General features: G+C 45.2%; 1 protein-coding gene across 5 annotated transcripts in view; it reads left to right on the top strand.

Moving 5' to 3' along the window:
* Positions 1-12455, top strand: part of AP2B1 (adaptor related protein complex 2 subunit beta 1) — a 79827-nt gene that overhangs the window by 20779 nt on the left and 46593 nt on the right. For all 5 annotated transcript variants that reach the window (XM_064729542.1, XM_064729538.1, XM_064729539.1 and 2 more), the window contains exons 6-9: positions 3042-3232; positions 5151-5372; positions 6367-6487; positions 8555-8650. In XM_064729542.1, the coding sequence (XP_064585612.1) occupies positions 3042-3232; positions 5151-5372; positions 6367-6487; positions 8555-8650 (630 nt within the window). The remainder of the gene's footprint in view (positions 1-3041; positions 3233-5150; positions 5373-6366; positions 6488-8554; positions 8651-12455) is intronic.

The raw sequence follows: 12455 nt of genomic DNA, 5'->3' as shown, positions 1-12455 counted from the left end.
TATTAATTGTTTATCTAAAAGATTTTCTCTCGGCCCGACAGAGCTCTGCTCAGCAGCCAGCCATGAGCACACTCCCCTCCCTCCGGGCGGTCACCTATCTTTATACCCAAAGTTACGTGTACAATATTTATCATTTTTCCCCAATACCTTTCACCCTTATTGCCCGGTGCACTTTTAGTAATGACCAATCCCAAAGTGCCACCATCACCACAGAAGATGGAGGAGGAGAAGAAGAAGAAGAAGGACAGGACACGCCCCAATTCCTCCATCTTACTTCTCTAAACCCCCCTGTACAGAAATCCTAAACCCTGTGTTTCACTCTCTAACTAACTCATCCCTTCACCATTCACCCCGGTGAAACCCTCCTATCCTCATACAGGTGTCGTCTCCTGTGTAGGATCAAAGTCCAGCCACCAGACACTTCTGGCAACATCCCAGGACTCCCGAGCCCCCAAGGGTGGTCTCGGTGACACCTCAGTCCTGAGGTGCTGAGATCCCACAGGTGGGAGCAGCTGGCAGAGCAGGAGCTGGGTGCTGGAGCTGTGCTCTGTGTTCCTGCTGTGCCTGAGGCAGTGGCAGTGCCAGGGAAGAGGTGAGGCTGTGCTGCAGCCAGTGTTTGTGTTGGACTGCTTCCTGAGAGCTGTTTGCCTTTCAGCTCTGCTGGGGCTGTGTGAAAAGCCTTGAAGATGCTGATTGTTTTTGTTGGCATAGCACAACACCAGAACACATCAATATGTTCAGTGCAAATAGCCAGCAAGTCCTTTTTTTTTAATAAATATTGTTTAAAGTTTGCATTTATTCCCCGCCCTTTCCCTTATCCCCTTTACTTCAATTATCACTGGTGCTGAGGTGGGAGGTGAGGACCAGTTTTAATTGTGGATTGTAGATCCCAGCTCCTCTGGCAGGACTGAGCTGCCACCAGAACCCCTCCCAGTCCTTTTTCTGACACTCAAGGAGACCACAGCCCATGTCCCCAAGCCCTTCTCCCACTTCCTCATGGATGCTTTCAATGGAATTATGTGTGGATTGTCACCTGCTGTCCCATCCTCAGCTCTGAGCTGGACACTTGCATTTTTTTGCTGACAGGCACCCAAAAAGATGCTGAGAGCAAAATCTCATTCTCAGTTTGGTCTCTGGGTTGGAGGTGCTGCTTTCCACCCATGGGAGCAGCATTTCTGTGCATCCATGGCAAACACAGGGAGAGACTCCATGGAGCAAGGAAGGAAATATCCTAAACCCTGTGCTTCTATCTTGTAAGTGCCCAAAAACATCTAAATATGGCACCTGGGGACATGATTCAGTGGTGAGCTTAACAGTGCTGGGTTAATGGTTGAATTAAATTATTTTGGAGTTCTTCTGCAGTCTCAGTTCTGTTCTAAAATTCTCTCTTAGTTACTAATTTATCAATTACTGCCTGGCAGTGTGAGTGCAGTTGCCAGAGCTCCTGTCCCTCTCTGACTGACAGGTCCCTTTCTCTGAAGCTTTGGCTGTGTAAATTTTTTTGTCAATTCAAATTTTTTTCCCAAAGCACTGTCATTTTGTAAGTACTTTTTCATAAGGGTTTTGAACTTTCAAGTGTTTTTTGTGGTTTGTCTTCACTGGTAACTTCAAAAATACAATGATAATAAAAATCTTTTACTTCAGTTTTATGCTGTGTCACATTAACCATTCAGGAATTAGGCAAATTAAATGAGGAGGATAAGCAGCCTATCTTAATAAGTTCCTCATTAAAACAGTACAAGAAGACAGCAGCACTGATTGCTAATGATTTTGGTGACAGAAGGCTCATTCAACTAATGAAATTCATAAAATCTTGGATCAGAATCCTATCTCTGACCTCTAGGTGTGAAATGCAGAACAATCAACATTACTGTGCCTGTGCAATGACTTTGGAATATATTGGTTTAATGACAAGCAGGGATGGGAACAAAGCAGGGAAAGTTCTGGTTGTGCTGTTCTTGTTTCCATTGTACTGCATCAAAAGCATCTTTAGCCATCCAGACAATCAGATGATTTTAGATAAGATGTTTCTTTGCCTTAATCTCATAGAAAATAACACCATAAATCTTCATTTGAGCAGATATTTGCTGGGAGTTGGGCTGGACATGATGTACATTGTAAAACGTCCTGAAATTGCCTTTTCATGGGGGATTTCAGTTTTCTGTGTCAAACTCATCTTAAATCCCTTTTCATGTTAGTTAAACAAATAAGATTTTTAGTTTCATCTGCAAATTTTCTATTTTGTCTCTATATTTTGCAGTTCTATTTAAAAAAAAAATCTTCCCATGGAGTCTGTTGGAATAACTGTTGAATTTGAGTATGGAATTAGAAATTAAAAATTAGAAATTCCATTAGTATGGAATTTATGCTGCACTCCCACTTCTGTTTGTGTCAGTTGGGACCCTGGACCTCCTTAGAAAAGAGAAGACCTTATATAGCCCTAAATTCAGCAGGAATATTTTCAGGGATGAGTTGTGCTGGAGTGCTTGCTTTACCATGGCTCCATAAAGCAAAAGGATGTTCTGGGGACTGAAAATTGAAATATGGCTTATTAAAAATTTAGCAGGAGTTGCCCATTTTAGAGAAATGGTTTGTTTGCTCTCAAACTGTGTGACCTGCCAGTGCTGCTGCAGAGCTGGAGGCTGCCAGGCACCTGCCAGCTCATTTCTGGATCACTGCTAAGCCATGTGCCATGAGGAAAATGGGCAAGAGGCACACATTCCTGAATAAATAGGGCAGCTGGAGGTTTGGGCAGCCTGACTGCAAAGCTGAGCATCCCCTGGAGCTGGGGGAGGGTGTGGAGCCTGCAGGGTGCTGCTGTTCCCTGTGGGTGCCACAAAGTCTCTGGTGATGTCCTTGCCCTGGGTTCCTGTTCCTCCCAGTGGAGCTTTGGGCTCTGCAGGTTGTGCTGCATCCCAGAAGGCTCAGCTAACTGCTGTGGCAGCTGATGGAGCTCCAGATTGTCCCCTGTGTGTCCCCAGCCTGGCTCAATCCTGCCCAGCCCCTCCTGCTCTGCTAACAAGGAGCTCTTCTCCCCGCAGGTGGTGGCGAACGCCGTGGCCGCCCTGTCAGAGATCAGTGAGTCCCACCCCAACAGCAACCTGCTGGATCTGAACCCTCAGAACATCAACAAGCTGCTGACAGCCTTAAATGAGTGCACAGAGTGGGGGCAGATCTTCATCCTGGACTGTCTGTCCAACTACAACCCCAAGGATGACCGGGAAGCTCAGAGGTGCGGTGGCTTTTGGTGGCACTTGGGGGAGGAGTTCTGGTAACAGGGCACTGTCGCAGCACAAATAAGACTTGATAAATTAGATTTTTTCTAGTTTATCAAGTCTTATTTGTGCTGCCACAGTGAAAAGCAAAACTACTTTTGCTAGCTGGGCTGATGCTGGAAACCTGCTCCTTCCTTCTGCACAGCCATTTTCTCTGTTTATCTTTTTGTATTTTATTTTCTGTTTAAATGACTGGTTCTTATGGGGACTGGCAGTAGTAAGAAGGGATCAGCCCAAGACCAAACCTGTAACAGTGGAAGCACTGTTTGGAGGATTTTCTGCTTTAAAGCAGAGCTTTCCTGTTTGGTTTTGCTGCTTTGAAAGGCAACAAACCTTTACATGCTTGTGGGTTTCCAAAGTACTGCAGCTCTGGAATATTTTCCAACTGAAAACTAGTCTGTGATATGATACAAGTGAAAATAAAGGTAAGAAATTATCTTTTTTTATTGTTCCAAATTCACCTTTGTGCTTTTACCTTTAAATGCAATGACTAAACCTAAATAAAAAGACTTTAGGGTTTGAGTAGTGGGCTGTTAGTTTGTGCACTTCAAGCCTCTCCCTCATCTGTCTCCAGAATCACAAAAAGCCAGATTGTGTTCCCAAGAAAACAAGGATTCGGCCAGAAAAGTAACTTGGAACAGGGAGACTCTGAGATGATGTATTTAATGCAGCTGATGTGGGGATGGAGGGGGAGGAAGGATCACAAGCCCACGTACAAAATCCTGGCCAGACCAGTTGGAATTTGATGGGTTTCTTCATTGACTCTTTTTTTGATGCACTGTTTCTAAGAAGCCTCCCAGTAGTCTTGCTGGGTTTTTTTTTTCCCCCTTTGTGTTCTGTTTCTGTGCCAGAATCAGCTCTTAATGAGTGCTAGAAACCTGCAGAGCTCTCCAGGGTGTGAGCTTGGTGTTATCCCAGCTCTGTCAGAGGAACCACTGCTCTGAGCACCTGTGAACATGTCCCAGTTCCTCTGAACAGTGATTTATCCTTTTGCTCCATTGTGTGGAGTTGATTTCTTGGAGTCAGACAGCACTGGGAAAGCCACCCTCCTTTCCAGCAAAATGTCACTGCCCTGTGCATGGGGAAACTGAGGCACAGAGAGAGGAAACAGCTGGGACATGCAGGTGACCCTGGGCAGAGACAGCTGAGGGTGCCCCAAACCTGATTTGGATTTCTCTGCTCCTCACTGAGCTGTGCTGCTTCCCTTCCAGCATGGCTGAGAGCAGATCTTGCAGGGAAGGAAACTTCAGGAGGCACAGATGGGAATGAGTTTGTTCTGGGTTAGCAACATGCAGGAGGGAGTGGGAAGAAACTTGACAGATGCTTTAAGAAAGACCATATGAACCCAAACTTCCTTTCTTTTTGGGATGGGCTGTTTAGGATGCAGTTTGATTACAGGATCCATTATGGCAAGTGGGATTTGGGAGGATATTTAGGTCACTCTTTTTTTGTGTATTCAGAGGAACAGAAATCTTTTTCTGTTGAAATGACAGCAACCCCCCAAGCAAGCCAGAAGCGTGTATCACTTCTGAATGGTTATATGGAGGCTAAAGTGTTTTTCCAGTAGCTGTTTTTGTTAAAGTTATGTTTGTAAGTGACAGACAAGATCACACAAATAGAAAATACCACCAGGAAAAAGCAGGAAGTATGGAATTGTTCCTGAGCTGACTGTGGCAGGAGAGAAACTTGAAGCTGTCAGAGAAGTCCCTGTTTGTTTCCTGCTGCATTCAGGAAAACAGGACTTTGCCCATTTATTGTGAGCAAAACCAAATCCAAGCAGTGTCTGAGAAGCTATGTGCCATCTCCTAAATATAAAATTGAAATATTTGGCACCCTGAAATCCATTTGAACCCTTTTTTGTGCCTCTGTCCCCAGCATCTGTGAGCGGGTCACCCCCCGGCTGTCTCACGCCAACTCAGCAGTGGTGCTGTCAGCAGTGAAGGTCCTGATGAAGTTCCTGGAGCTCCTTCCCAAGGACTCTGACTATTACAACATGCTGCTGAAGAAACTTGCCCCTCCTCTGGTGACCCTGCTGTCTGGAGAGCCTGAAGTTCAGTATGTTGCCCTGAGGAACATCAACTTGATTGTGCAGAAGAGGTAAAAGCTCAGGGGGTTTAATTCCTGTGTTGTCAAAGGCCATCTGGTTATCTCAGATCTCCAGATACTGCCACATGCACAGAATTTCTTTTAATCCAGGCTCAGATCCCTTGAGAGCCAGGTTAAACACTCTCATGACTCTGGCAGCCTGAACTGATTTCCTTTACAGCTTGTGATACCAGTTTCATGCAGTATTTCTTTACCTGCTCTCTTCACCTTCTCTTTATGAGCACTCAGAATTGGCCTCTATAAATCAAAATGGCAAACAGGGAACAGTTCACAGTGACCTGCAGGATCTCACTGTGCTTGTGGTACTCTGCTCAGCACAGAAACACCAGGCTGGTGACATCCTGGTGCACAATGGATTGGGATTTTTCCCACCACTTTGCTCCCATGTTCATGTTTTATTGCTGCTGATCCTTGCTGGAAAGGTGAGATAGCTTGGATAGCTCTTTGTGATTATATTAGGGCAGAGTTACTGTGCACTGGCATCTTGAAGTGAAAGTGGAAATGAATTTGTAGGTTTTGCATTAAGATAAGGATGCTGTTCTTTCACTGAAAATATTGTTGTTCACTGCCTGTCGTGGCTGGTTCAGCAGCTCAAACAGAGGAAGCAGAGATGTGGCTGTTGAAAGACTTGAATTATGCATTTCTGTATCTAAATAATCTTTTGGACCAGACTTCTTTCTTTGAATTGGTGTTTGCACATCCTAGGCATAAAATTAGAGTCAGAGAATGGTTTGGCTTGAAAGGGACCTTAAAGATCATCCAGTTCCAGCTTCCTCTGCAGGTTTCACATTCCAAATTACTGAGAACCTGGTCTTGAACACTTCCAGGGATGGGGAGTCCATGGCTTCCCTGGTCAACCAGGGCAAAATGGCACCATTCTGTATCTCAGTGGATATTTGGGGAGATTTCTAAGGAAATTATGCCTGTTATTAAAACAATTTGCGTTTTTTACCGCTCTTGAGTGACAAGATTATGTTCCCTGCAGGCCTGAAATCCTGAAGCAGGAGATCAAAGTGTTCTTTGTGAAGTACAACGACCCCATCTATGTCAAACTGGAGAAACTGGACATCATGATCCGCCTGGCCTCGCAAGCAAACATTGCCCAGGTCAGCTGGGGCACTCCTGCTGTGCTCTGGGAGGGGGAATCCCTGCCCTGCTCCTTGTGTGAGGGTGTTTGCAGCTGCCCCTGGAGTCAGCATCACTTTTAGGCATCCCTGTGCCTGGTGGAGTGCTCTGTGAGTTCTCTAATGGTTGGTGGTGGAGTTTCCCCCAGAATTTAAATGTTAATAGTGTGGCGTGGATGCGTCGTGACCGTGAGGTGGATCTTGTTTCACTGATGACAATTCCAGGAGGAGAACTCATGGATCCTGTCAAATGAGTCACTGCCAGTGCTGAGGTTGGAATGAGAGCCTTGTTTCAAGTGAGAGGGGTGTGCCTGTAAGGGAGGCATTCAGAAAGGCCAAACATTATTGAAGTGTGAATTTCAAGTTAGTGAAATTGTTAGAACGCGTGCACAGGCACTCTTCAGAGCTAAAAAAAAATCCTGCTTTTGCTTAACTTGCTTCCAGAATGGGAATAGCACAAAGCTGAAGCTGAACTGAATTGAGATTCACTTTGCAGTGTGGATTCTTCTTGTGTTTGATGTTGGTTTAATGCAGATCCCTTCCTTGGAGGAAGTGCACCCCTGGCCATGAGGCCTAACACTAATGCAGAATGATTAATGCCTCTGGTCAGTGCTATTATTGTCCTATCCTAATTGTCACAGAACAATTTCATTTCATGTGACATTTTGAAGCAGCTCCTTCAGCTCTCTCCTGATGGTTTTTGGAACTGAGCAAGGTAATTCATGCCCTTTTTGTGCTGGGGGCATGGAAAATATTTTAAAAATCAGTTTCTATGTGAACATATTCAGAATTTTCTCTTTACTGTTGGTAGGCTCCACACACCAATTTGAATTTATAATGTTCCAATAATATGGGCTGTTTGCATGAAAGCCAGTGGTGTCTGGAGGGCAGTCTGAGATCTGCAGACTAATGAATGAATCTCTCCAGCTTCTGAGGAGGCATTCATAAAACAACACAAGCTTTAGCAGGAATATGTCCTGGAATGAGACCTGGGAGCAGCTTCCACCCACATCTTCCTGTGATTCTTGGGGAGATTCTCCATCCCTGTGCCCATCCTGGACCAGGGCACCAGGATTGTTCCAGCCTTGGGCAGTGTTTGGGAAGCATCAGCTGCTAAAGGCAGGTGCTCCAAGTGCTGTGCACTGTAGATCATCCAAGGAAATAATAAAACTTCAAAACACAGATGTCCTGTCTCCTCCTTGCAGATTTATCTGTCTGCAGTCTGGCCCTTCATGGCCTCTTTATCTTGTCATTCTTCTGAGCAATTTGCTTGGATGAGAGATTTTTCAAAGGACTGTCTGGCTTTGTGCTGCTTCCCTCTCCCTCACCATCTATTTGTGACATCACGATTAAATCCCTGATGTCATGTTTGGCATGAGAAACTGAAATAAATTGAGCTTTTGAGGGAATATAAATTACATATGGTCTTTTCTTGAAAAAGTAAAATAAATTTTTTGTAAGCTAAGTGATTTAAGACAAAGCTTTTTAGTTAAAGGTCTGTAAGATCCCAGCAGATCCTGGGCTTAGCCCTTCATCGGTTTCCATTAGCAAAAACACTGAGACAAAACAATAAATCTTAGTTTTACAAGGGGAAGTATCTTCATGCTGTTATTAATCTGTGTACAGATGTTCCAGGGTGTCCTCAGATCTCCTCTGCATCTTCTGTCTGGATTCACCAGGGATCCAAAGGTTCATCTCAGCACACAGAAATGGTTGTTGCTGAGAGCTTTGCATGCAACAAATGTCTTTTCAGTGTAGGAAGAAATAGAAACCTGTAAGTTTGGCAGGGGTGATTTTTCCTCAGCTCTTGTTCAGAGGGGTTGAAAATAATCAAGACCTGGCCACCTTTTGACTTTGTGCAGCCAACACCAGGTGTAACCCACCCCAGTTTGCACTGGACACCGGTGTAACCAAACCAGTGGCTGGATGTGTGTGGTAGCTGTGAAAGGACATCCTGCTCATCCTCTGGTGCCCAGGCAGCATCCCCTGTGAGGGTGGGCTGCTCTCTGAGTGCCCCCAGGGGCTGACAGTGCTGTGGTGTCCCCACAGGTCCTGGCAGAGCTGAAGGAATACGCCACCGAGGTGGACGTGGACTTCGTGCGCAAGGCCGTGCGCGCCATCGGCCGCTGTGCCATCAAGGTGGAGGCAAGTATCTCACCCTGGGGCTGCTCTCTGGTTCTCTGTCGTCAGAAACAATGCTGGGCTTTGCCACCTCATTTCCATGCTGCTGGAATTTCAGTGGTGGCCCTCAAGTGGCCTGGATGCATCTGGTTATGGGCAGAGCAACACTGAGCAGGGTGTGAGCTATAAGGACATCATGGGAGGGTGAGTGCTCCTCTCTGTAGGCAGAGCAAGGCAGGTCATTCATCCTTGATGGAATATTTTACTGTATTTGCTTTAGTGGAACAATGACCATTATCCATCCAAATCCTTTAATAGCTGTGGCCTGACCTTTGGAAGGGGGAAGAAGAAGATATTGTATAGAGAAATTCAGAATTATGAAACATTTTGTGTCATCCCTCCCCTCCATTTCAGAAGAACAGAACACAGAGAATTGCAGAGATTTGGGGCACTTAAATGCAATTTATACAAACACAGTAACTCTACTTACATAAATCCATCCCTATAACTTGTAAACTTCATTTGGAGTGTGCTCTCTTTTACCTCAATGCTTATGCAAACAAATTCCCAGGAACCTCTGCAGTTTTCCAAAACAAGTCTGAAATGTCCTCTGCCAGTGGAACATCCACCTAAGTGCTCATAATAGAATATTGTTTTTTTAGTGATGTGTCTGTTAATTTCACTGTAAGTGAATCTGAAAGGCCTGTCAGGAGCTCAGAAATCCTGTGAAGAGGGGGAAGATTTGTGCTGTGGTGTTGGTACTTTTCAGTAAACTGATGACTGAGTGCAAAATGTCACATAAAGTGCTCTAATTTCAGCTGAGCTCATTTAGCTTTTGCTCAAGTGTGTTCCCATGAGCATTGCCTGACAGCAGATTTAAATAATAACCTAATCATGCCTGGCTTAGTGTGGTGGCAGTGCACAGGATTCTCTTGTTTCAGCTAAACTGCTGCAAGCCTGTGCACAGAGGACACCAACTTCTGTCCTCTGGGGAGAATCAGCTGCCCCTTTGTGCAGCTCTCTCCTCCTTCCTTCATCTCTCAAAGGTTTGTCACTGCCAGGGGCTTGCTTTGAAGCATGGCCCCATGGAGCAGGGGCTGCTGCTTCTATTTTATGTCTGCACTTCAGAATACCAGAGGACTCTCTCCATGCTGCATCCAGGCAGGAGCCACAGCAGTGACTGTAGAAAAAACCCCTGAGCATGGAAAAGGGCTACAGAGAAGTTTGAAAGGAGCTGGTGACAGTGCTTTTTTGTAGCTGTGCTGTGCTGGCAGGGTGGGAATTTGTTTTAGTTCTCAGCAGGGACTTTCTCACTAGGATTTGGCCCTGTGCCTGTCCTAGTTGCAGGGAGGGTGGTGTATTCCTGCAGCATCAAGGTGGTTTTAGATGTTTTTACTCTTTCCTGCCCTCATCCCCCACATTTTTTCCCATCCCTGATACCACAACAGTCATATTTGATAAGCAAAGGACTAGTAATAATGCCCCAGTGACCCTATAATTGTAATTGTGCCTCTCCATTGGCCATTTTAACCTTGATTTTTGGCACTGCTGCTGCTAAGGGTGAGGTCTGTTTCCTGCTCTGACAAGAACCAGATTTAAAGAGATACATAGAACAACTCATGACAGTTTTTCCTCATCCCTAGGTTAATCCCTGTCCCCAGTGCATCTGTGTTTACTAGAGGCTGTTTACACTGTGAATTATGACTAATGGCAGAGCATCCTCACAGCCATCAGTGTCCAAGTTCCCAAAGCTCAGAAATCTGATTTTTGACAGAGGACACAGCCAGTGGGAGCTGTTGATGAATAAGGATTCACAGAGCACCTCAGTTCTGCCTTTAGGGATCCTATCTTTTGTCTAATTGTCACTCCTAGGAGAGTGAGACAGAAATAAATGTGTCTGCTGAGAGGTGCACCACAAAGCAAATGTGGTGTTCCCTTTGCTCCTGGTGCTGATTTGGGTTATGGAACCAACACCCACAATGAATAACAAGATTTTGCCCAGGTGTGAGCAGTCACATTGTTTTGGGGGATATCAAAACATTTTGCATGGATATTGCTGGATTATTGCTAGCTGAGCTCAGAGTTAACTTGGATTTATCTACAGCAAACTCTGGTGTAGCTACACTTGTCTGCCTTGTGAATTGGTTTGCTCCAGTGGCAACATCACGAGAAACCATCATTCCATGCTTTGGTTTTTAGGAAAACAAGCACCACTCCCGTGGGAAAAGGAAATGAAGTGGATGCAGTAAAGATAGGGGTTCCTCTGGAGCAAAGGAGAAGCAGAAGGAGCCATCTTACAGGGATATTTGTCTCGTTTCCAAGAGATTCTGCCAGCAGCCTGGTTCTTAGAAATCATTGAGGCTTGTGGCTGAGTGTGATATGTGCTACTTCAATAATCTTGTGGGCTTTCATTTGGTTCCTGCAGAAAAACAAAGCAATTTTGACATTGGTTGCTTGTCCTTCCTCACTCCAACTTGAAAGCTGTTTGAGTTGGGGCATCCTTTCATCAGTTTGCAGAGCTCTGCTGTCCCCAAGGATGTCCACCTTCAAAAAGCAGTGTGTTTACAAGGGATGAGGTGAGCTGAGATGGTTTTTGTTAGAGGGACTGCTCTTCTGGGCATGTGCCCACCACTGCTCACTTTCCAAGGGACTCTTTGGCTAAAAATCATTGCTGTGTATTTCAAAGTGGATGTTGTGCTTTTCCTGGAAAAAAAAAAAATCATGCTTCAAAGCATCTAAAGAAAAGAAAACTGAACTTTAATTTGCTTTTCCTTGAATTGTACAGCTCTTAAAGCTCTGTTAGTTGTAGGCTCTGACAGGACTGCAGTGCTTGTTGCCAGCAGTGACTGATGCTGGAGATTCTGCTGTAGAAACATCCAGGATGGGTCAATCAAAGATCCACCTGTTGCATTCCACAGCAGCACATAACCATTGTTTACATTTTGTTCCTGAGGCCTCTCAGCTTCTCAGGAAGAAAAAAAATCTTAAGGAAAGGATTTTTTATAAAAGTTGTCTGCGACCATCCTGGCTATGGAGTGTCCAAGTTCCTGGGTCAGAAGACACAGGAAATAACAAAGTTCCTGTGTGAGGAGAAGCTGGGCTGTTTTTTGAGAAGACATTAATTATAAGTGCTGTTGACATGAATTTTGGTAGAACAGCAGAAGCTTTGGATGACTGGTGCAAGGAGGACTAGAGTGAGAGCAGGCATCTTTCAGAATATGATGTGTAGATGGATGTGGCACAGATTTACCCCATCAGGTCACCTGGTAAAATATCAGATGGAAGTTACTGAGATGAAGAGGTGAAATGTGAAGCTCTGAAGCATCTCTCTTGCAAGGACTTTGGGCAGGGCTCCCACTGTGAGCCAGGTCAGTGTGTGGAGCCAGGTCTATGGTCAGTCCCCATGAACTGGAAGTGTCTTCCAGATCACAAATCCCTTCTGGAGCAGAAGGATCAGAGCAGGACATGGTCAGGTTGCCATTCAGCGCCCCTGTAGTGCCACAGTACCCATAAAGCTGAGCTAAGCAGGGAGAGGTATCATAAAAGAATATTACAGCAATCACCCATTTTTATGTGATGCCTCTCTGACACCAATTGTATTGGATTTTTCTTCTGTTTGCTGTGAATTTCAAGGGAGAGTTTTATGACTTACTGCCAGTTTGCAAAGGCAGGGCAAGTGCTGGTTTGTGTTGATCCTGCCTTGGCTGATCCTCATGCCAGCCTGTTTGTGCTGACAGCCCTGTGTGAGGTACCCAGGAGGGCAGGAAGCTGCCAGAAGGTTTTAGTCTCTGACCCAAATTCCTGAGGCTTGTCCTTGAGATTTTTGCCC

This window comes from Zonotrichia leucophrys, chromosome 19, assembly GCF_028769735.1.
Source record: "Zonotrichia leucophrys gambelii isolate GWCS_2022_RI chromosome 19, RI_Zleu_2.0, whole genome shotgun sequence".
NCBI classification, from domain to species: domain Eukaryota; kingdom Metazoa; phylum Chordata; class Aves; order Passeriformes; family Passerellidae; genus Zonotrichia; species Zonotrichia leucophrys.
The sequence above is the reverse complement of the archived record's forward strand: the minus strand, read 5'-3'. Positions and strand labels throughout refer to the sequence as shown.